At 47.1% G+C, this 25,485-nt stretch overlaps 1 protein-coding gene across 3 annotated transcripts in view; it reads left to right on the top strand.

The window, feature by feature from the left end:
• The window catches only part of LOC138281257 (SPRY domain-containing SOCS box protein 3-like), a 189,857-nt gene that overhangs the window by 32,018 nt on the left and 132,354 nt on the right, over nt 1-25,485 (top strand). For 2 of the 3 annotated variants that reach the window (XM_069219589.1, XM_069219587.1), the window contains exons 4-5: nt 8,000-8,190; nt 18,567-24,312. In XM_069219589.1, coding sequence (XP_069075690.1) covers nt 8,000-8,190; nt 18,567-18,806 — 431 coding nt within the window. In that variant the 3' untranslated portion in view covers nt 18,807-24,312. Of the gene's footprint in view, nt 1-7,999; nt 8,191-18,566; nt 24,313-25,485 lie in introns of those variants that run through there. The other variant, XM_069219590.1, reaches the window with a different exon arrangement.

The raw sequence follows: 25,485 nt of genomic DNA, 5'->3' as shown, positions 1-25,485 counted from the left end.
AGCTTCCCTCACATAAACAGATAATTTGCAGCAGTGAACACGGCAGTGCAAATTTTCCCTCACATAAACAGATCACTTGCAGCAGTGGACGTGGCAGTGCAAAGCTTCCCTTGCATAAACAGATCATTCGTAGCAGTGAATGTGGCGGTGCAAATCTTCCCTCGCATAAACAGAACATTTACAGCACTGAACATGGCAGTGCAAAGCTTACCTCGCACAAACAGAACATTTACAGCACTGAAGGCGGTGGTGCAAAGCTCCTCTCGCAGAAACAGAACATTTACAGCACTGAAGGCAATGGTGCAAAGCTTCCCTTGTATAAACAGAACATTCGCAGCACTGAACACGGTTGTGGAAAGCTTCCTTCGCATGAACAAGGCTTTTACAGCACTGAATATGATGGAGCAAAGCGTCCCTTGCATAAACAGAACATTCACAGCACTAATCGCAGTGGTGGAAAGCTTCCCTCCCATAAACCGAACATCTACACCTGGAATATTGTGTGCAGTTCATGACGTTTTATCTGTACAATTGTGTCCAATGCACAATCTCTCACCTGGAGTATTAAATAAAGTTCTTGATTTCTTAGGCATACCTCTGTGTTAAGTGCTCATTATCTCACCTGGAGTATTGTATCCAGTTCTTGATGTCGTATCTATACCTCTGTGTCCTGTTCTTGATGTCTCACCCGGAGTATTGTGTCTAGTTCTTGATGTCTTATCTATACCCTTGTATTCCGTGCTCAGTGTTCCACCTGGAGTATTGGGTCCAGTTCTTGATGTCTCACCTGGAGTATTGTGTCCAGTTCTTGATGTCTAATCTAGATTATAGAGCAAAGAGCTCAGTGCCTCATGGAAAGACTTTCCTATAGTTAAGCCTCGTAATAGGCTGGTCCCCCTTAAAGGTCGGTAGGGAGTGTTAGCCTCTTGCCAGACGTGAGAGGTCATTACCTGTGCGAGCTTGTGAAACTATCCATCAGTATCTCATATGTTATGTGGAGAGTCAGAAGGGAGTTCAAACTATGCCCATCTGATTCTTGTCTTATGTGCAGCTGCCTGTAATTGCTGGCACTGTGTCTTTAAGAGGACAGCAGCCCCTTCTAGACTGCCTAGTGCTGCCCGATGGATATTGTGGGAGACCTGCTGAGACGCATCCCACCACACAAGTATACCAGCCATGCTTACAACTTCTGATAATATGTAATTAAGTTTATAACAGTTTCCGATAAGTGCAAGTGCTGTCCTGATCATTAGCTGGCATCCCTTCTGAAAATGCTGTTTCTGTGACTTTGAGACTTTCTGTAACAGGCAAGTACTGTCCCTTTATAACTGAAGGTAGGGCTTTCCTGCAGAGCCTTGCTGTACTGTGCCATACAAATAGCTATAAGTGGGACAGTGATAGCGGCGTACCAGCACAGGGACAAGCAGGCTTTGCAAGACTCCGGTCAGGGCATCGGAGTAGCTGTGAAGAGAGTTCAGCCGGTTGTACATCACAAAGGACCAGCCTCTCCTGCAGCAAACAGAGCGCTCAAGATGGCGGCAGTTGCGCAGTGTCGCGCAGCGGTGGGCCACCGCCGCATAGAGTAAACTGCTTCTCACAGTGCAGTTATCACTAAAATTGGGCGAGCTTGAGAGGCTTAGGTGTTTTACGGGTGAATGGGGCTGCACTGGAGTTCTCAGTGGTCCTGAGTCTGTCTGTGGACTCTGGCAGGACGTGAACCAAGAGGGTAGCTCAGGGGAGTGGACATGCCATACCAGAAGCCCCCGTATCCCGGGACAGCCTTGTAATGGTGGCAAGGAGGAGGCACGTTGGCCCCTGCTGACACCCAATTTTAAACAAGATTGAAAAAAGGGACACTGGCTTGCTGATGGCGTTCACCCCATGGGAAGCAGGTTGGCATCAAGTAATAAAACAACTGCTCAGTAAAAAACGTCTTCAAGTATACTTGCTTTCAGTGGGAAGTGAGAGAATACAGCAGAGTGCTAGAAGTGCTCAAAAGCAGAGGAAGGAGCCACAAAAAACTAACTAAGGGGTTACACAAGAAAGTGCATTTGACTACCATTCTGGGATAAGAAAAGGGGCCCATAAAGGTGGCCTGACCAAAGCCATGCTATTTAACTTTTGTGAATGTGACTTTGACACTAACACCCTTGTTGCAAAGAGAGGTGGAAAACCTTGATATCAGACCCCGGGCAACTAACTTGAGGTTGAGTGGGATTCCCAAAGGACACAAAGAGGACGTCTGAAGACCCTGATGGGTGGATATCTGAAAAAGGGTTGACAGGAGATGAGCCACCATTATCAGTAGACATTAGTAGATCTGTCACAAATCCTGCAAGAGGACCTCCAGGCACTGAGCAGAGAGGAGGACAATTCTAATGATCCCTAAAGATCCTGGCACAAGAGAGTACATTTGTAAGAAATCTGCAGTCTAAATGGAGATTGTTTTTGGTGAGAACCTTCTGCAGCATTGCAACATAATTCCATGATAGTTTAAAGTACGTTTAGATAGTATTTTTATATTGTGACCTGCAAGCATAAAACAGAAAGCACTTCTCATCAATCAATCAATCAGGTATTTATAAAGTGCGGCTTATCACCTGAAGAGTCTCAAGGCGCCACCATTACAGCTTGGGAAGGAGAATAAGATTCCCAGGCCTGAAATAGAAACTTTCTAAAGCAATTCTAGAACTGGATCCAAGGCATGTAAATACCTTGCATCTGGAGTCCCTGTGGCTTTTCAAAGTACTAGGCCACATAAGACTGCACCAGGCTTGAACCACGTTCAGCCACAGGCGAAAACTCTTACCAGACCCACACGTTACAGAACGAGACACCACACTTCAGCCAGTCTGGAAAGATCCCCTGCTGCGGTGGTGGAAGTCTGAGAAGACGTGGGCATGAGAACACTGCTCTGCTCTCTACAATCTTTTTTAAAACTTCTTATTAGAAATTTGTATAACAATAACGCAGGCATAAACCAACATTGTCGATACTGATGGCTCGTCTTGTGTTGACAAAGGCAAACAGTTTACAATTCTGTACCCCTTATCTTTTCTGGTCAAAAACATAGGTAGGTGTGTATACGTGGTCTGTCTCAGTGTCCCACTGTCCATGAGCCATCATTTGTCAACTCCTGTAGGCCTAATCTGATACAGTGGGGTCCTTGTTTCTCCAAATCTTTTCCCATTTTTTAATACATCCCCTCCCCTGATATACCACTTTTTCAGCACTTTGGTACCAAGTCATATCTCTCTGCCATTCCTTGAGAGTAGGAGGTTGCGGTGCCCCCCATGTTTTTGCAATATTTCTCTTTGCCACTATGGCCCCCACCTCCAGCCAGACTGCAGTATATTTCTGCCATTTCCACTCACTCTTCAGGTTCAGGAGAAGCCATTTGGCATCCGAAGGAATCTCTACTGCTGCCACTGTCGCCATTAGGCCTATAACCCTCTCCCAATAGGACTGAATCACTGGACAATTCCACAATATATGTATAAGCGTACTTTCCTGACCACAGCCTTGTATACAGTCTCGCATAAGAGCCCTCCCCATCTTATAAAGCAGTGTTGTCGCATAGTATGACCTATGTAAGATGCGTAACTGGACCAGGTGGAACCCAGCTCATATGGCTATCGCTCTTTAATTTTGTAGGGCTTCTCCATGTTTCCTACGTCGACCTCCCGCCTGGCCCTCAGGGAAGCCAGAACATCCGGGGCATTTTATTGTACGTTGGGGAGATGGCCTTCTCACACATACGGTCTAGTAAGAGTCTATCCTCAAGCGGGGAGGATTCTTCTGTTTGTAATCGAGGAGTGAGGTGTGCCTTAAGCGTGTGTCACTTGCCGATAGTGGTAGTGTTCTGAGTCAGCCAGTTGAAACGTCTCCTGTAATACCTCAAAGGTCTGGTGCCCCCATCCTTCCAGATATCTCCTAGACACTCTGGCCCTGATTCTCCGCCGCCCGCCAAAGTACCCCCGCCAGAACACCGCACCGCGGTCGTCAGACCGCTGCGGTGATTCTGGGAGTTCCACTGGGCTGGCGGGCGACCGCCAAAAGGCCGCCCGCCAGCCCAGTGGAAATCAACCTTCCCACGAGGACGCCGGCTCTGAATGGAGCCGGCGGAGTGTAAAGGTGCGACGGGTGCAGTTGCACCCGTCGCGTATTTCAGTGTCTGCAAAGCAGACACTGAAATACAAAGTGGGGCCCTCTAACGGGGGCCCCTGCAGTGCCCATGCCATTGGCATGGGCACTGCAGGGGCCCCCAGGGGCCCCACGACACCCCATACCACCATCCTGTTCCTGGCGGCAGAGCCACCAGGAACAGGATGGCGGTATGGGGTGTCAGAATCCCCATGGCGGCGCAGGCGCTGCGCCGCCATGGAGGATTCTTATGGGCAGCGGAAAACCGGCGGGAGACCGCCGGTTTTCCTCTTCTGACCACGGCCAAAGCGCCGCGGTCAGAATGCCCTGCGGGGCACCGCCAGCCTGTTGGCGGTGCTCCCGCCAACCCTGGCCCCGGCGGTCCATGACCGCCGGGGTCAGAATGACCCCCTCTATGCCTATGAGTTCCCATTTCAAGAAGCCCTTCAGGCCCCCTACCTTGGACAATAGGTCACTATCCCACAAGGGCGTTTGCCACGTCTTCAAGTAAAACCAAACTGATTTGATTCTTAAGACCTTGTCCTTATTAGTTATTTTTGTGTGTGTTAAGTTTATTTGCTCTCCTGTAGATGGTAGTAGTTTTGTTCTCGTTCATCAATGTCCCTCTGTTCAACTCTTTTTTTAGTTGTAGATGTAGGCACGGGTAACCCCTAAAATCATCTACCTCAAACGAAACCTCAATAACACGTCCACTGATGGGTGGATCAGGGATGGTGTTAAACCCCAAATTCATGAGACAAGGGGGCATATTTATACTCCGTTTGCGCGTGAATTAGCGTCGTTTTTTTTGACGCAAATTAGGCGCAAAACTAACGCCATATTTATACTTTGGCGTTAGACGCGTCTAGCGCCAAAGTATGAGGAAAGAGCGTCATTTTTTTGCGTGAACGCCTTCCTTGAGTTAATGAGATGCAAGGTAGGCGTTCCCGTCCAAAAAAATGACTGCGACACAAATGCGTCGTATTTATACTCCGGGCAAAAATCACGCCCGGGAGTAGGCGGGGCAAAAAAACCCGCATTTGCGCCTCTTTTTAACGCCTGGGTCAGGGCAGGCGTTAAGGGACCTGTGGGCTCAAAATGAGCCCACAGCTGCCCTCCCATGCCCCCATGGACCCCCCCTGCCACCCTTGCCCACCCCAGGAGGACACCCAAGGATGTAGGGACCCATCCCAGGGACATTCAGGTAAGTATACATTTTTATTTTTTTTATATTTTTTTTTGGCATAGGGGGGCCTGATTTGTGCCCCCCTACATGCCTCAATGCCCAATGACCATGCCCAGGGGACATAAGTCCCCTGGGCATGGCCATTGGGCAAGGGGGCATGAATCCTGTCTTTACTAAGACAGGAGTCATGTAAATGGCGTCTGGGCGTCGTTAAAAATGGCGCAAATCGGGTGGAGGCGATTTTTTAGCGTCAACCTGACTTGCACCATTTTTAAGACGCCCTAACGCCATTTTCCCCAATGCCGGCGCTGCCTGGTGTACGTGTTTTTTTTCCACGCACACCAGGCAGCGCCGGTCTGCTAGCGCCGGCTAACGCCATTCAATAAATACGGCGCCCGCATGGCGCTTCAGAATGGTGTTAGCCGGCGCTAAACTTTTTGACGCTAAACTGCGTTAGCGCAGTTTAGCGTCAAAAAGTATAAATACGGGCCAATGTGTCCCAAGATAACGTTCAGAACAGCATATCACAAATAAAGGAAGGACAGACTCAATAAGTCAGGACTAAATTAGAAATTTAGAAAGATTTATTAGAAAAATTCAAAAGGGTACGGCACAGAAATTATAAAGTGCAGATACATCAAGCCAGTGCCATGAAGGCTCTTTGCAATAAGGCAGTAGAGAAGCATGGGCAAATTCAAGAATATTCTAAGCCCTCATGAGCAGCAAAATCAACGACAGGATCCCTGGCAGCATCGGATCAGAAAGTCCACTAGCTGACCCCCAAATCTGAGGCTGTGTATAGGAAATCTACTCATAGAACATAATGAAAACTGCAGATTAACCCTGGTGTGAGCAAAGGAGTACACCTCTCAGCACATCAGAGCACAGGACTATTCAATGTCACATTCATTACCTCCTGAGCAGCGTCCTATTACCTATGGATTCAGCAGGGGGTTGTCATTGTCCGGAGATGCAGAACAAACTAGTTCTAAAAACATAAGTGAACTACTGAATGGATGCAATACTGTCAGTAGGCGGAAGAAACCTTGAATGTTGTAACATTACTGAGCTGTGCTAGAAAGACTTCTTCACAAACAAAGTCACTCAGAAATAACAAACATGACTCTGATTGGCTGCGTGCAGCAGAACCAATGAGCCGCTATGCCCGGGGCGAGGCACCCATTTTGAATAAGACAGCGCTGAGTTCTAGCGGAGGCCTAGTTAACACCGATGAAGAAAAAGCAAAGAAAAGGTACCTTACAAAATGATATCAAAATCCTTCCAAAGGCAATAGCATCATATAAGTATGCACATGCAAATTCAAATGTAGTTTCATACTCTGCACCTTGTTAATAATGCATGAAATATATAAATGCACAAAAGCTTATACATAGTTTGGGGCATATTTATGAGCCCCTTTCACCACCGGAGAATCACTTTTTGTGACGCTCTAGTGACTCAGACTACAAAATCTTATCTATGAGGCCACACATAGCCACTTTGCGTGGCTTTGGATGGCTTCATAGATATGCAGTAAGGCCAGGCATTGCAGGTCACTGTGTCGCCTTACTCTGTGCCAGGGAAGCGTTCCATGGGCGTTATGGTGGGGGTTTCTATGCAACACCCTTGGATTTTGACGCTGCCCCAGATTTATGAGAGCCTGTAACCCTGGGGATGCGTGAAAACCTTACTCCTCTCGAGGCGAGGCGTAGCAAGGAGAAATATTTTTATTTCTCCTGGTTTTTCCCTCTTTCTGTGTGTCCTTGTTTTTCCATCTTTCTGTGTCTCCTTGTTTTTTCCTCTTTCTGTGTCTCCTTGTTGTCTCCTTGTTTTTCCCTCTTTCTGTGTCTCCTTGTTTTTCCCTCTTTCTGTGTCTCCTTATTTTCCCTCTTTCTGTGTCTCCTTGTTTTCCTCTTTCTGTGTCTCCTTGTTTTTCCCCCTTTCTGTGTCTCCTTGTTTTCCCTCTTTCTGTGTCTCCTTGTTTTCCCTCTTTCTGTGTCTCCTAGTTTTTCCCTCTTTCCGTGTCTCCTTGTTTTCCCTCTTTCTATGTGTCCTTGTTTTTTCCTCTTTCTGTGTCTCCTTGTTGTCTCCTTGTTTTTCCCTATTTCTGTGTCTCCTTGTTTTCCCTCTTTCTGTGTCTCCTTGTTTTCCCTCTTTCTATGTGTCCTTGTTTTTTCCTCTTTCTGTGTCTCCTTGTTGTCTCCTTGTTTTTCCCTCTTTCTGTGTCTCCTTGTTTTTCCCTCTTTCTGTGTCTCCTTGTTTTTCCTCTTTCTGTGTCTCCTTGTTTTTCCTCTTTCTCTGTCTCCTTGTTTTTCCCTCTTTCTGTATATCCTTGTTTTTCCTCTTTCTGTGTCTCCTTGTTTTTCCTCTTTCTGTGTCTCCTTGTTTTTCCTCTTTCTGTGTCTCCTTGTTTTTCCCTCTTTCTGTGTCTCCTTGTTTTTCCCTCTTTCTGTGTCTCCTTGTTTTTCCCTCTTTCTGTGTCTCCTTGTTTCTTCTCTTTCACACGACGGCGCAAGGGGCTCCTGAAGATGCCCCCTAGCGTCTCATTCCCTGTGTTGGCTCTCCGTGCTTCGGAATCTGTAATTGAGGACGCTCGTGGCTCAGTGTGATGACTCACCTGTCGCTACATGAGTGGTAACCTTTGTCCCGCTCTCATCTCCATCCCTACAGGAAAGGACTGTGAGAGCTGGGGGCTCTCCTACAAAGGGTTCCTCTGGCACGGTGGGCGCTGCAGGCGCTACACAGAACCCTTCTACGACAAGAGGACCGTGATGGGAGTACATCTGGACCTGTCCGAGGGGACACTCACCTTCTTCAGGAATGGGGAGTCCCTTGGACCCGCCTTCACAGGCCTCGACAAGGTAAAGCGTGGCGTTTTACAGTTCTTCTCACCGGGGGGGGGACAAGAGCAGTATTTGCAGGCCTCGAAAAAGCCTCAGTCTTGAAAGTGAGGGAGAATGCGCCATATCAAGAGGAGGGCAGGTTCTCCCAGTGGTACTCAGGGGGATCCATGGAGGAGAGTCAAATGCTTCAACAAGATCCTCTCCTGTGACTGGGCCTGGCAGCCAGCTCATCACTTCTGGATCTGTTGCCACCACAGTCGCAGTGGCCATGAAAGTCCCATTTTACACTCATCTAATGGACATTGCCATAAATGGGAAGTTTACAGCCACAACTGAACCACCCAACAGTTGGCAACAATTTAGGTCTGAGTGACAGTGAATCTTTGGAAGACGTTCCAATACTGCCGGTGCCTTTATAGGGGTCACTCCGCAGGGTGAGTGGACTGCTTGAGTGAATGTCATGTATGTCGTACGCGTGTTACTGTGTCTCCTCAGATGGCAGTGGTACACTTGGCCGTACGGGGCACAGGGGTGGTACGTCTGTAGCATTCCCTTACCTACAGGAGTGTGTCACGATGGAGTGAGAGGGCGGAGCCTGGGAAAGCTGCCTCTGTGGATAGCGAAGGATGTTGTTGGTGTGTGCGTGGGTTGGTGTCTACGAAGTCTGTTCCTGGAAGATATGTCGCTGCAATGATGGAGCCCGATGATCCCGTTTTATTCCAAAATAATCTCATTGCTTTTGAGTAATCCAGTAAAAGTGTTAAAAAGGTAAACAAAAGGGTAAGCGGTACTCACGTCACTTTAAAGACCCAGTAAGTTAGTTTAGGCCGAGTAGATTTGAGACCATACATAACCTCATAGTAAGTTGTTTGGTTCAAGACATTCGTAGGCGGCGAGTAACAGTTGGTCATACAAGGGACCCAAGTGTAGGTCCACGGGGTTTGTTGGTCGCAAGTAGTTATCTAGGGTTGTCCACATTGATCTGTGTTGAGTATTCCAGGGGTGTATTAAAGGGCGGCATTATCAGCACCCCTAATGTGAGGTACCCACTTCAGCCATGGACTGGAGCCTTCTCTGGTGACTCCCCATTGGTGGTAAGTGTTTTGACCGCGGCTGACAGAAAGAGGTCAAGTAGCAGACGGTCAGCCATGGCTTTGTTAGGGCCTCGAAACTCTTTCATTAAAAATGAAAATTCCTTTTTGGGATGTAGATTGAAAAGTTTGGTAATGAGAGAAAAAACATTGCACCAGAAGGCGCTTATTGAATTGCAGTGAAAGATTAGATGAGCAACGTCTCTGTTGCAATCCCGGCCAAGGGGGCTTTCTAGGATTTTCATTCTGTGCACCCGTGAGTGTGTCGCAAAGGCTTTGAGTAGTAAGCAATATCTGGCTTGAAATTTGAAATCACAGGTGAGATTTTATGTGAAGTAACTGATTTCCAAATTACGTTCTATTGTGACTTAGATTTGGGGTAGATAAGTGTGTGTCCCAATACTCTGTTATTTATTTTCGTTGTCTTGGGTTGTAACAGGTGGTAATGTTTGGAAACTTGGTGGCCTAATTGATTGAATTTGTGAATAAGTGATGGGAGTGGCGGGTCACTATAGTGGCTTTGAGATTTGGTAATAACAACCTTAAATTTCAGGAAGTTGTAAAATTCTTGCTCTTCCAGTTGATATAGTGCTTGCAAGATCGAAAATGTCAGGGGTGGGGCGGGGGGGCGTTTGGGACCTAGCTGATGTGGAAAGTAGACCTTTAGCTGTCCACGATTCCCGCTGGAGGGTGCAGCCGTTGTATGTCAGGGTAATGCCATAGGGAGGCTAGATTGGAAAGTTTCAGTCGTGAACGAAGTATTTTATCTATAGTTAAGAAAGCGTTTTTAGTGTTGAGAAATATGTATTTGGATGTGGTTGGGTATTTTCCATTGCTGTTGAGCAAAGTAGCTGGAGTTAAATGGTTGACGGTGGCCCTTGCAGCCAAGTGGGGGTACAGTGGTCGGGGGTATGGAGCCAGAATGATCCTTGTTTGGCTAAGAAGGGCGTTTGGTAATCTGTAAAGTTGGCGAGATTTACTCCACCTGGTGTAGTTGAGAGGTGACTTTTTTTTTTGTACGATTCTTGGTTTTTTGACCTTGCCATATGAAGCGGTCGATCATTTTATCTAGTTCGTGATGGGAATCGTCTGATAGTGATAAAGGTAACATACTAATTAGGTGGTTGATTATTGGGGCTACCTTCATTTTCATTCTTTCTATATGACCCCACGAGTTATGAATTTGAGTGACCAGTTTCCTAGTAAGTTTCAACATTTTGGAAGAGTGAGCTTTTCATTATGTTTTATAGTATTCATCAGGTCAGCTCCGAATTCAATACCTAGATATCTAATGTATAGGGGCTGCCAAGTCAGGCCTGCATCTCCCAGTAAGCCCCTGGGGCCATATAAGTAAAGGGCCTGGACTTCTGACTTGTCTCTGTTTAGGTTGTAGCCTTAGACTTCTGAGTATTGTTCAACAGACTTCATGAGCGCCGTGACGGAGGGTTCGGGGTTATCTGTGACAATTAATATATCATCTGCATAAGCAGATAGTTTTACTACCATCCCATTAAAGTTGATTCCAGTTGTTCGGGTTGTTTTTTTGTGTCTCTTAGGAGGGTTTCAGGAGCCAATAGAAAGAGGGATGGGGAGAGAGGGCAGCCTGGCCTGGTGCCTTTTTTGAGTTTATATGGTTGGGAGAGAGATCCATCGATATAAATGTGGGCTCTTGAATTACTGTATAGGGCGTAGTCATCTTGATGAATGACAGCAGTGGCCCCTCCGTACAGGCTGAGGGACCACGCCCCCCCTACCTTTTACCTGACCTGAGCAAATGTCAGCCTGAGATACTCGTCTGGTTCAGGTCCGGCAGCCAGGAGCAGGACATGTGCTAAATGTGCAGACTCCCGGCTGCCTGAGCGGAACTTTGCTGGGTTGAATAATTTTGCAGCCCTGTGGGCATGACCTCTTCAGCCTGGCAAGGGGGCCTCTAGGCCCTCCCCCTCATGACGAAGGGGAACGTCACTGATTGCTTGGCACCTTGGCACTTTGGTTCTAAGCCCTAAAGCACCCAGGACCGAGTGTCAATCAGTGACACCTTGTCACATAGTGGGGTAGGGCAGAAGTCTCACTGACCCCAACCCACTCTGTGATACGTTGGTACTGCTGCCTTCCCTAGCCAATGAGGGAAGGCAGCAGTCCCAACCTTCCTGGGACCTCCGAGGCTTCCCTGTCAGAGCTGTTGACGTACATTTTATTTTGTTTTTTAATATTTGGTCCATGCGTGTATGAATGTATGTGTATGTTGTGAATGGGTGTGTGAGTGTGTGTGTGTGAATGAATGGGTGTGAGCAGTGCTTTAAATGGGCCGGTACTGTCCGGTACTGAGTACCGGCACTTTTTTATTTTGAGAGGGAGAGTACCGGCACATCTCAGGAAAAACGTAATACTTTTAATTGGAGAGTACCGGCACTTCTCGGAAACAAGCAGGTACTCTGGGACAGAGTACCTGCACTTTAATTTGTCCATTTCAAGCACTGGGTGTGAGTGAGGTGTATGTATGCATGTGTAACCTACCCTCCTTCTTAAAATTACCGGCTGCCACTGATGAATGTATTTCCCAAGTTGAATGTTTTAAGGGCTTGTTCTAGAAAGGTCCATGACACTCTTGTCAAACGCTTTCTCTGTGTTTAATACTATTGCTACTGCGGCTGAGGTGGGTGATTTTGCCTTCGCTAGGACCCGGCACAGAAAACGGGTGTTGTCGTCAGACAAGCGCTTTTTTAGAAATCCAACCTGTGCGTTGCTAATTAATTGTGGGAAAAAGTTTAGGCGTTTGGCCAGAATTTTCAAGTACATTTTACAATCTAGGTTTATTAGCTAAATGGGCCTATAATTCTTCCGCAGAAGAGGATCTTTCCCTTCTTTGGGGATCATTACAATGTTGACTTCTGCTGAGGTGCCATTGATGGTACCAGAGGTCGCAAAGTGCCTGAAGAGTTCCATCCTTGTCATTTTAAGCGAGTGCGTGAATGTTTTATAGAATTTGGCCGTAAAGCCGACAGGGCCAGGAGCTTTATTCTCTTTTAAAGTTCTAGTCGCATCTGTGATTTCTTCTAGTGTGATTGGGCTGGAAAGGGAGTTCTTGTCTTCCTCAGGTCACCGGGGTAAGGGTAGTTTGGTTGTATAGTCGTTACACTGAGTTGGAGGCACATCTGTTCCTCGGAGTATAACTTTTTATAAAATTGTCTGAAAATGTCTAGTATTTTTAGGGATTAGTGTGCGTTACCTTGTTATTACTCTGCCCTGGGGTTTATTCTCTTTAGGCTTTGTTGGTCTTTAAGGAATGAGGCCAACATTTTACCAGCTTTGTTAGCTTCGCATAGTTTGAGGCCGTTGAATCTATTGATCCCCGCACCCGCCTTCTCGTTTGAGATTTTGTTATATTTGTATTTTTTGTGTATGAGTGCGGAGAGGGTATTATTATTATCTAGCGTTTTGATTTGTGTTGATTCAAGATGTTTAACTTCATCCTTGTCTTTTTTTTAATTGATTTTTGCCTTCATGTCAATTGCGTTCTCTTAGGGTTGCATCAAGGGTGTCCCAGAATGTCTGAATGTTTATATCTGTTTTTTCTAGAATATAGGGCCATATGTATGAACACATTTCCTCATAGACACAGAATGGGTAAAACCCTTTGATACATCTGGCCCATAGTTTGATATACTTTTGTTCAGTTTTTTAATGTTATCCAGGTCAGTTAAGATGTCATTGTTGAGGTGCCATATTCTGGTGGGGAGTTTGGGGACGGTTAATACAAGAGTGGTCAGAGAGGAGCCTAGGGGAAATATTTGTTTGGGCTTTCAGATGAGTGTAAGCACCAGAGATAAATATGTAGTCAATTCTCGGGTAGGATTTATGAGGGGTTGAATAAAAGGTATAGTCCCTTGTGCCGGGGGTGTTGTAGGCGCCAAGGGGCATATTTATACTCTGTTTGCGCCGAATGTGCGTCAAAATGTTTGACGCACATTCGGCGCAAACACTGCCCCATATTTATACTTTGACGTCCGACGCAGCGGGCGTCAAAGTTCCACCATGTGCGCCATTTTTTAGAAGGGTGAACCAGCCTTGCGTTAATTATATGCAAGGTAGGCGTTCCCTTCTAAAAAATGACTTTAAGGCCTGTGCCCCATATTTATACTGTGACGTCATTTTGACGCACAGGAGGGGGCAGGCCTTAAAAAACGGCGCCCAGCCTGATGGGCGCCGTTTTTTAACGCCTGGGTCGGGCAGGCGTTAAGGGACCTGTGGGCTCAGAAGGAGCCCAGAGGTGCCCTCCCATGCCCCCAGGGACACCCCCTGCCACCCTTGCCCACCCCAGGAGGACAGCCAATGATGGAGGGACCCATCCCAGGGACGTTGAGGTAAGTTTTTTTTTTTTTTTTTTTTTTTGTGGCATAGGGGGGCCAGATTTGGGCCCCCCTACATGCCACTATGCTCAATGACCATGCCCAGGGGACATAAGTCCCCTGGGCATGGCCATTGGGCAAGGGGGCATGACTCCTGTCTTTGCTAAGACAGGAGTCATGTCAATGGAGGGTGGGAGTCAAAATAAATGGCGCAAATCGGGTTGAGGCAGATTCTTTGCCTCAGACCGACTTGCCCCATTTTTTGACGCCCAAGCTCCATTTTCCCCTACGCTGGCGCTGCCTGGTGTGGGTCATTTTTTTTGACACACACCAGTCTGCAGCGCCGGCTAATGTCATTCCATAAATAAGGCGCCCGCATGGCGCTTTGGAATGGCGTTAGCCGGCGTTAAGTTTTTTGACGCACAACTGCGTTGGCGCAGTTGTGCGTCAAAAAGTATAAATATGGCCCCAAGTATCTTTATGGTTGTATTTGGAACAAGTATTTTTTTAGTATTTTGTGAGATTTAGGTGGCTGGTATCTGCAGGTAGACTGGCGATCCAGGGTTGTGTCAAGTGGGAGGTGGAAGTCTCTGCAAAGAATGATAAGTTAATTGACAGGAAGACGCCTATAGTGCCAGATATTTGTGTCCACAATGAGCTGTCATTATTGTTAGGGCCTTAGATATTGATTACATGAAACAGTGATTCCCCTCTAGGTAGTGTCGAAGCAATCCATCTACCTTCCTCGTCTGAAGTATTGGATTCAAGTGTAGTATTGGAGCGTTTGGGATTAGGGTAATCACCCCGTTTTTTTTTTTAATGCAGAGCAGGAGAGCAATAGATTTCAGCAATCCAATTATTTTAAGGGAATTGGCTTCTTTTACGTAGAATTTTTTTCTTGGAGAAAAACTAGGTCTCCTTCAGTCTTATAGAGGTAGTCCATTATTTCACACCTTTTAACTGGAGGTCTAGTCCTTTGACATTCATGGAGACAATCTTGAGGTTGTGGTCATGGTCTGGTCAGGCATGCTTCAACATTGGATGGCATTGAGTCTGGGTGTCCTGCAGGTGCATCTGAGGTGTCAATGAGTAATTGAATAGTGGGTTACCTTTTGTGAGATAGGCCCTCATTACGACTTTGGCGGTCTTCCTGGAAGTTCACCAAAGCTGCAGGCGCCAGAAGACCACCAGTGCTGGTGGTCTTCCCCAAACATATCATGGGTACTGCCAGATTTCCACCACACTTTGGGTGGAAATCTAGCAGTTGTCGTGCTGGCAGGCGGAGGCGCTCTGGTGGTTCCACCACCAGCCCCCACCTCGCCAGTAGGACACCGCCTGCCATAATATGGTTCATAATACGGCCTGGCGGTGTCCTGCTGGTGGGGCCCTGCCAGTGGTGGAAGTGTCCCTTCCCGTTCCCTGCCGGACGACCTTCTCCTCGGAACAGGTAAGGTGGTCATCCAACAGGTGATGGGGGTGTTGTGTGTGCGTGTATCAGTGTGTGGTGTCTGCGTGTGTGCATGAATGTGTGTATGCGTGTCTGTGTGTATGCATGTCAGCATGTATGTGTGTATGCATGTGTGTATGCGAGGGTGAGTATGAGTGTTTGCATGGGTGTGAGTATGCATGCTTGAATGCGTGTATGAATATTGAAGTGAATCCGTGTATGGATGCATGTGAGTGAATGCATGTATGAATGTTGTTAATGCGTGTTTGTCTGCGTGTGAGTATTAGTGTTTGGATAGGTGTATGTGTGCTTGAATGCATGTATGAATGTTGAAGTGAATGCTTGTATGAATGTTGTGAATGCGTGTTTGTGTATGTGTGAGTGAATGAGTGTATGTAAGTGTAGGTGAATGGGTGTATGCATGGTGCGTGTGGGTGTCCGTCTGCATGTATGTGCGGAGGGGGGTCAAGGGCGCTGTCTGAAGGGGGTGAGGGGATAGGGGTGCTGTGGCTGAAGGGGGGCGGGTGTGGGGGAGCTGTGTCTGAAGGGGGGGTCTAGTGCTTGCTGGGAGGGGGAGTTGTCTACCGGTGACAGGGAAGAAATTCCCTGTCACCGGTAGCCTTTCCACCATGGTTTTCATGGTGCTACCGCTGCGTGCACCATGGCAGAAAGCCGGCTTCTGATATCGCTGGTGGTCTTCTGTGGACTGCCCGGTCGAGATGATCATCTCCGGTCCAGGAGTTCCGACCGCCCTGGCAGTATGAGTGGAGATGTGGCGGTTTGGCAGAGGCCAACCTGCCACATTCATAATGTGGCTGTCTGCACCGCCAGCCTCTTGGCGGTGGGACCGCCACATTTACCCTGGTGGTCAAAAGACCGCCAGGGTCAAAATGAGGGCCATAGTCTGTAAAGTAGTTGGTGTGCCCATGTGGTTATTGTTTTCATCGTGTATGTTAGGTAGGTACTTATGGGTCGTGTGAGACATTGGCTTTCTATGAGGTAATGATAGAGAACATTCAAGATGATGATCATGTTTTAGACAGGCAGAGTCCTCTGATGAGACCAGTGGTTGGCACCCTTCGGGTACAAACCTAAGGAAGGGTGCCCCATGCTTGAGGATATGGGTCAGGGGCTTGCTAATAGTAGGACAAGTGGATTCTAGTCATATCTTGAGCTGCCGGTTGGTGTTCCCCGAGAGATCTTGTTCCCAACTTCACTGTGTGTGTATGTGGTTTGACACTATCTCCTACCATCACTCCCTACCCTTAAAATGGGGTCCCCCAATGCTGCTCCAGTAAATGATTGGCACACAGAGGACTGGTGTCTGTGCTGATTTCAGGGGGAGGGTGATATCAGGATGTAGTTCCTGAACTCCTAAAACAACATCTGGAGACACTAGGGGGCATATTTACTTAGATTGTGGCGCAGGACAGCGCAAGTGAACATGCTGCACCTCCCTGTGCCACAGGGAAAGGGCAGAAATGCACCGTATTCACAAGACAGAGGGCGTTTCTGTCCTGTCACTCTGCATTGGTGTGCTTTTAGCCGCCTAGAACTAACATAGGCCCTTGCATCATGGTGCAAGGGTGTCTGCATTGCATGCAGGGTGTTTTTGTGCAGGAAGAGGCACCTTCCTGCACAAAAACAATCCTGGGATGCGTTTTCCTATTTCTATGCGTGCTGCAGATTGCAGCACCCATAGAAAGAGGAAACAACAAGGAGAAATAAAGATACTTCTCCTCGTTGAGTCTGCCTTGGGGAGGCGTAAGGGTTTGACGCATTCCCGGGTTTACAGATCCTTGTAAATCTGGGAATGCTTCACAACCCATGGATGTTGCATGGGAACACCCACTGCAACACTTGTGGTACGCCCCCCTGACACAGTGTAAGGCAATGCAGTGACTTGCGCTGGGTTGCCTTACACCATATCTACAAGGGCATGAAAAGCTGTGCAAAGTGGCTTTGTGTTGCCTTGTAGATATGGACCTGCACCATCTGCCACCGGTGCGTCACAAAAAGTGATGCACCACCAGTGCACTGGGCTTGTAAATATGCCCCTAGGTTGGTTAGGGTCAGTGGAGGGCCCCTGCTTGATGTCTGCATTCCTGTTCAGGCATGGGAAGCCTTCTTGGGAAAGACTGGGTATTTGACCACTTTGGCATTTCACTGATAGGCTGAAGACTAGCTGGCTGCTTCCGGAACTGGATGGGCTACCATCACTCAGCTATGCCCCCATTCTACTCGTGGCCTCCTGTGTTGTGGGGCTGGTTTTGGTTTCTAGTCCAACCCTCTCGTGTGATCCCATTTTACAGTTCTTCCTGGGGGACCAGGAAATATATCCTGCTTGTGGCCCTGCTCCCACTCAGAGGGACTTGATTTAATAAGATGCTGCATTTAGCAACTTGGGCTCAATTTTATGGGGAACTGATGTAGGGCAGCGACGCCTGTCTTCTTGCTGCACTGCCCCACGCCAACGTGAAAGGGCAGGAATGCATCGTATTTATGGAATACAGTGCATTCCAGTCCTTTCCCCTGCGCTGGCGCACAATTGGCTGCCTAGCACCAACGCAGGCACCCTTGCACCATGATGTGCATGCAGGATTGTTTTTGCGCAGGAAGGGACACCGTCTTGCACAATAACAATCCGAAGAAGCATTTTCCTCAATGTGTGCTGTAGAATGCAGCACAATTAGAAAGAGGAAAACTTGGAGAATGACAATATTTCACCTCATTACGCCTGCTCTGTGAGGTTTTGGCGCTGCCCCACGTTTATGTGATTTTGTAAATCTAAGGCAGCATTAAAATCCATGGGTGGTTCATGGAAAACCCACCACAACGCCCGTGGAACGCCTCCCTAGTGCAGAGTAAGGCAGCGCAGCTGCTTTGTCTTACTCCATATCTATGAGGCCACCCAAAGTCACGGAAAGTGGCCACATAGATGTGTTTGAGAGGCTTGCACCACCCAAGCGTCAGAAAAAGTGACACTCCTGTGGCGCAGGCCTTCATAAATATACCCCTTGGTGAACACAGTGCTGTTCTCCTCCATCGCCCACATTGGGAAGACTCATCGGTAACCGCGACACTCATGCATGACTTCTGCATTCCTTATGAAGTGATAGTTTCTTTTGTTTGGAGACTGGAAGCACCCCTCACACCTCATCTGTGTTCAGCGGGTGTGGGAGAAGCATCCCCGGAGCCCCCAGCTCCACACAGGGTGGTAGCTCTTATACCAGTGCCTGGAAGCTCTACCACCCTACACAGAGATGGTAGATGAAGCGGGGTGGGCAGAACAAGTGGCAGGTGTGGCAGAAAGTTCCACAGGGACAAGGACAGTCAAGGAGACCACAGACCTGTTCCAGGTGGGAAGGGGAACCTTCTAAACCTCAGAGTGCCTGAAGTTGTTTAACTCTTTTGTCTGTCTTTCTGTCTGATTGACACGTCCCAGGAGGGATGGATTTTTTTTTTAAATGTCTGCTCTGACCATGATGTCTGTTTCGTCACAAACAGGTCCGGTCCCCTCTCTACCCCATGGTGTGCTCCACCGCTGCCGGCACAGAGCTACAAGTCGGGGTACGTAGGTGCCGCCTTCCATCCCTGCAGGAGAGCTGCCTTTGCACTGTGTCCCGGAGCCTGATGAACGGAGCCTCAGCAGACAGCCTACCTCTTCCGCAGGCGGTCCGGGGGCTGCTAAAGCACCTTTCAGGAAGTACTACCCATGCACTTACCACCACCTCCCTGGACACGTGACCTCCTCTCCTCTGACACCGGGGGGGGATGCAGCCTGGACTCCTGGACCATGCAGGACAATAGGAGCTCCTTGCTCTCCCCTCACTTGGAGATCCACAACCTGGTTCCCAAAATGTCTCTGTTGATGAGCGACGTACGTATGTTTGGATCAACGGAACCAGGAATTGTACCTGCACCTACCTCAGATTCTAGCTGCCGCATCTCAGCACAGAAACATGTGACATGCAGCGACATTGTAAGGAAGATGGCTAGAGTGAGGCGCTTCCATTAATTTCACTTGCAACGTCGATGAATGCAAGTTTTATAGGCAAGGAACTTGTGTCCATTTTTAGTGCATCACCAAGGAGTGCAAGATTTATAGACTGGCCAACTTCTGTCCATTTCATGCCACATACCTGTGTTTGCAAGATAAACGTATGAGGAACGTCTTTCGATTTCAAGAGTTATACCAATGAAGGCAAAGTTTTTAAACCAAAGATGTCTGCCCATTTCCCTTGCAAGCCCAGATATAAGCAGGTTATGAGCTAATATGTGTCAGCTACCTCTTGTGCAACAAAAACATAGTCGATGCAAGCAAACTTTATAGGCTAATGATCATCTGTTCATGTTGCACGCTATTGCAATATACACGAGATTGGTAGTCTGGCGATATAGCATTCTTTTCATGTCCAGCACCAATGTTACCAGGAGTCACAGACTGGCGAACTTTTGTCCATTTCACATGAGCCCCTGTGTGTAAGCATGATTTATAAACTAATGAACCTTTGTCCACATGACGTGCAATCTCAACATACACATCAGTCCATGTCACGGGCAATCCCAATGTAAGGAAGAGATGTACATCCATCGGTTTTATGTGCAATCTCAACATAAAGTGTCTGTTTGCCGTCAGCTCAGTTGTAAGCAAGGGCTGTCAAAGAACTGGCATGCATTCATGTGTCCCATTACCACAGCATCCACAACACAGACATCCCTCAATGTGACATGAACCCCAGTGAAACTATGACTTATCACCCAATCCGCAGTCATTAAAGGGGTTGTGCAACATTGTCCACCCTCGAGGACAAATAACCGCTTGTTCATGGGACATGTAACTGCACTCCAAGCGAGCTTCAAGGACTTAAGAATATCTGCACGCATAATGTCATTTAGAGACAAATGAACATCCGCCTCTGTGATCTGCAACTTCTACATAAGCGATAGTTCTAGACTAACCAGCCTTCATCCTGGTGATCCACAACCCCTGCTAATCAAAAGTTCTAGACTAACAAAGAGTCGTTCTTATGATTGGCAACCTCAGACTAAGCAGGGTTTCTGGAGTAATGGGCATTCGTCCTTGAGACCTGCAACCCTCCTCTAAGTAATATTTCTAGGGCACTGGACATTTATCCTTGTGGTCTGCAACCCAAATGCTAGCAGGACTTCTAGAGTAAGGAGCCTTATTCCTTAGGATGCTCAACCACAGCAGGAGTTCTAGAGACAGAATTATCTGTTCTCAGGTCCTCAACCCCAATGCTAGCAGGACGTCAAGAGTAAGGAGCCTTCTTCCTTAGGATGCTCAAACCCAGCAGGCATTCTAGAGATAAAATCATCTATTCTTAGGTCTGCAACCCCAATGCTAGCAGGACTTCTAGATTAAGGAGCCTTCTTCCTTAGGATGCTCAACCCTAACAAAAGCAGGAATTCTGGAGATAGAATTATCTGTTCTCAGGTCTGCAACCCCAATGCTAGCAGGACTTCTAGACTAAGGAGCCTTCTTTCTTAGGATGCTCAACCCCAGCAGGAATTCTAGAGATAGAATTATCTGTTCTCAGGTCTGCAACCCCAATGCTAGCAGGACTTCAAGAGTAAGGAGCCTTCTTCCTTAGAATGCTCAACCCCAACAAAAGCAGGAATTCTTGAGATATAATTTTTCTGTTCTCAGGTCTGGAACCTCAATGCTAGTAGGACTTCTAGAGTAAGGAGCCTTCTTCCTTAGGATACTCAACCTCAACAAAAGCAGGAATTATAGAGACAGAATTATCTGTTCTCAGGTCTGCAACCCCAATGCTAACAGGACTTCTGGAGTAAGGAGCCTTCTTGCTTAGGATGCTCTACCCCAGCAGGAATTCTAGAGATAGAATTATCTGTTCTCAGGTCTGCAGCCCCAATGCTAGCAGGACTTCTAGAGTTAGGAACATTCTTCCTTAGGATGCTCAACCCCAACAAAAGCAGGAATTCTTGAGTTATAATTGTTCTGTTCTCAGGTGTGGAACCTCAATGCTAGCAGGTCTTCTAGAGTAAGAAGCCTTCTTCCTTAGGATACTCAACCTCAACAACAGCAGGAATTATTATAGAGATAGAATTATCTGTTCTCAGGTCTGCAACCCCAATGCTAGCAGGACGTCTAGAGTAAGGAGCCTTCTTCCTTAGGATCCCCAACCCCAGCAGCAATTCTAGAGCTATAATTATCTGTTCTCAGGTCTGCAACCCCAATGATAGCAGGACTTCTAGAGAAAGGAGCCTTCTTCCTTAGGATACTCAACCCCAACAAAAACAGGAAGTCTAGAGATAGAATTATCTGTTCCCAGGTCTGCAGCCCTAATGCTAGCAGGACTTCTAGAGTAAGGAGCCTTCTACTTTAGGATACTCAACCTCAACAAAAGCAGGAATTCTAGAGATAGAATTATCTGTTCTCAGATCTGCAACCCCAATGCTAGCAGGGCTTCTAAAGTAAAAAACCTTCTTCCTTGGGATGCTCAACCCCAGCAGGAATTCTAGAGCTAGAATTATCTGTTCTCAGGTCTGCAACCTCAATGCTAGCAGGACTTCTAGAGTAAGGAGCCTTCTTCCTTAGGATGCTGAACCCCAACAAAAACAGGAATTCTAGAGATAGAATCATCTGTTCTCAGTTCTGCCGCCCCAATGCTAGCAGGAATTCTAGAGTAAGGAGCCTCCTTCCTTAGGATCCTCAACCCCAGCAGCAATTCTAGAGATAGAATTATCTGTTCTCGGGTCTGCAGCCCCAATGCTAGCAGGACTTCTAGAGCAAGGAGCTTTCTTCCTTAGGATACTCAACCCCAGCAGGAATTCTAGAGATAGAATCATCTGTTCTCAGGGCTGCAGCCCCAATGCTAGCAGGACTTCTAGAGTAAGGAGCCTTCTTCCTTAGGATGCTCAACCCCAACAAAAGCCAGAATTCTATAGATAGAATTATCTGTTCTCAGGTCTGCAACCCCAATGCTAGCAGGACTTCTAAAGTAAAAAACCTTCTTCCTTGGGATGCTCAACCCCAGCAGGAATTCTAGAGCTAGAATTATCTGTTCTCAGGTCTGCAACCTCAATGCTAGCAGGACTTCTAGAGTAAGGAGCCTTCTTCCTTAGGATACTGAACCCCAACAAAAACAGGAATTCTAGAGATAGAATCATCTGTTCTCAGTTCTGCAGCCCCAATGCTAGTAGAACTTCTAGAGGAAAGAGCCTCCTTCCTTACGATGCTCAACCCCAGCAGCAATTCTAGAGATAGAATTATCTGTTCTCAGGTCTGCAGCCCCAATGCTAGCAGGACTTCTAGAGTAAGGAGCTTTCTTCCTTAGGATACTCAACCCCAGCAGGAATTCTAGAGATAGAATCATCTGTTCTCAGGGCTGCGGCCCCAATGCTAGCAGGACTTCTAGAGTAAGAAGCCTTCTTCCTTAGGATGCTCAACCCCAACAAAAGCCAGAATTCTAGAGATAGAATTATCTGTTCTCAGGTCTGCAACCCCAATGCTAGCAGGACTTCTAGAGTAAGGAGACTTCTTCCTTAGGATGCTCAACCCCAATAAAAGCAGGAATTCTAGAGATAGAATTATCTGTTCTCAGGTCTGCAACCCCAATGCTAGCAGGACTTCTAGAGTAAGGAGCCTTCTTCCTTAGGATACTCAACCCCAGCAGGAATTCTAGAGATAGAATTATCTTTTCTAAGGTTTGCACCCCCAATGTAAGCAGGACCTTTAGTTTCATGAGTGTCTGTTCACCTGCTGTGCTTCTTCAACAGTAAAGAAACTTCCTAGACTAGGGAATACCTGACATCATGGCACACAACGTCAATATAAGCAAGATCAAGGGTTAATGATTATATTTTCCTGCTTCACCATCAGTGGTATGAGAACAACTCTTGATGTTGGTGAGGTCACCACTGCCTAAATTATTGAGTAGGAAGGGACTGTGGTACACTTGGCATGAACACAGAAAAGGGACTGGGGTGGAGGGCAAACTAAAGAACATGGAAAGGGCGTGAGGTAGAACAGAGGAACCCCTGAACAAAGAGGCGCCTAAATGTACAGAATGCAAAGAAAACTAAAACTTGGAAGGGAAGATGGATGGAGCATAGCCTGGAAGGGGAGTGAAGAAAACATTGTGTACAGTATTTGATTTGTGATGATTTGTGATTAGCTTAATAGGTCTTACTTGTGGTACTGATGCAAAAGCAAGATGCTGTCAGAATCCTAATCTTAAAGTTCATAAACCCTTTGAGGTTGGACATCCTGGGTTGAGAGAGAAAAAAAGGGGTTTAAATTCTAGAGGCAAAGAACCAGATGTCAGAGAGGAGTGAAGGGGTCTGAACTAACAGAGATCCATAGAACCTTGAGACACAGAGAAGCAAAGGGTCTAACATTTCCATGAAGCAGCACCTCTCAGGTGCAGGGAGCGGGGTGGGAGTCAGAGCCCAGAGAGGTAGACCACCAGGGGTCTGGAGAGGAGGGAAGGGGTTGAATCCTGGTGAGACAGGGCAGATGAGCAGAGGTGGGAGTGGGCTGACTCTGGGAATGCAGTATTCCTCATATCAGGAGTGAGAGAAGTGGCTTGAACCACAGGCAAGAAGAGGTTTGAAGGGGTCTGAACCTCAGAAAAGGGTTCTTTGTGTCACAATTTGCATACTTTTCCTAATTCACAAGCCAGTTGAGCTCTTTCATCACACAGAGCTGAAACAGCCTAATGTACTGATTGCTTTGTCTGTTAAGCCCCTCTTTTTGTGCTAATTTATCCAATGTCATATGAAATGTTTTCTACCAATACACATTGGTGCAGTAAAAATCAGTCCAGACTCTGGATAGGCACCATAGATGGTGTTTTTACTTCTCAGTACACCCAAACAGTCACTATGGATGTTACAATAATGATGTTCTGCAGATGATTCGGCCAACATGTTTTGTCCAAACGTAGGACTTTTTCAAGGCAATACATAGAGAGAAACCATTATATCTCAGGAGTAAATTGATGAGGGTTAAGTAGTGTTGTTCCTTTTTTTCAAAGCGATAGATCGAAAACAAATCATCAAGAACAGAGCGGCATTGTCACCATATTTCCAAGAGTCCAATGAGAACACGTTGCTGGGTAACAAGCAAATGTATATCTTTGCGCGATCTGACGTAGGATGAATTTTTGACAAAAACATCTGCCAGTCCTTGGACTTGATACATCCATGTATGCACCGTATATCGACCAAGGCATGCCGCAGAGGTTGGAGTCCCACCACAACTCTTTCTCTGAGACAATGCTGCCCAGGTCGGGGACACCACAGCATGTCCACCAATGTGAACTAGCTTGATTGGAAACCTGGAGGTAACCCTTCCCTACAACCTATCAGTTCTACCGTACACCAGCAATCTCACAAAGTATGTGCTTTTGTGTCTCTGCCTTGAGACCCTGCCACCATTGATGACACCACCCATCAGGCTGTCTTTTCATTGGCCCGCACCGAAGTGAGTGCTGCAGTGGTAACATGGTCGGTGCCTGGCAAATTACAATTAAGCTCCAAAAGAGATAGCTCTCTGCAGCCGGCCATATCCCCTGACCTAGAAGAACTTACTAGATCGAGCTTGAGTCAGAATTTGTACATTGGCAGTCAGTGAATTAGAGAGAAGAATTCAGGGCATTACACAGATGTATTGGCACTGGCTACCTCTCGAAGCGGATACCTTCACACCTCACGACCCAGTGGGTAATGCCAGCCTCGGCTAACCATCTCTTGATTCTTCTGCCAAGATACATACTGTTTGGTGGGAGATCTCTGTATTCACAAGACCCCCCCACCCTTCAGAGTGCCCTGCCACTGCCCGCTTCCCTACAATATGAATTCAGGATATTATGAAAAGGGTTGAAGGTCTTTGTCCTCTGATAAGCGACTGACTATTCTCTCTGCTTTAAGGGCATTATTTATGGCCTGGTTTGCGTCACTCTTGCACCCTTCCAGTACAAAACTTATGGTAATCTCAAGTAGACACCCTTGCACTATGGTGCAAAGGTATGTGCGTGATGCACAGCAGCACATTTCTGTGCCAGCACCAGGGAGAAGGGAGGAGAGTGCCATATTTCTGTAAATATGATGCTCTCTGCCTCCCTCGTTCTCATCCAGTGCAGATTTTTAGCCCGCTGCGCAGGAATCTTGTAATTCTAGGCCTAAGTGAGAATTATGAAGCCACGCAAGACCACCGTGGGTGGCCCTGTGTGACTTCATAAATCTCGAGTAATGTAACACAGTGCAAATTGCTGTGTTACATTACTGTGCGCCAAGGAGGTGTTCCATGGGTGTTCCCACACAACATCCAAGGATTTTGACGCATCCCCAGATTTACAAGAACTTGTAAACCTGGGAATTCACCAAAAAGATACATCTCCCCATGAGAGGTGTTTATTTGTCCTTGTTTTTTCCTCTT

The sequence above is a fragment of the Pleurodeles waltl genome, unplaced genomic scaffold (genome assembly GCF_031143425.1).
Source record: "Pleurodeles waltl isolate 20211129_DDA unplaced genomic scaffold, aPleWal1.hap1.20221129 scaffold_84, whole genome shotgun sequence".
Taxonomy (NCBI): domain Eukaryota; kingdom Metazoa; phylum Chordata; class Amphibia; order Caudata; family Salamandridae; genus Pleurodeles; species Pleurodeles waltl.
The sequence above is the reverse complement of the archived record's forward strand: the minus strand, read 5'-3'. Positions and strand labels throughout refer to the sequence as shown.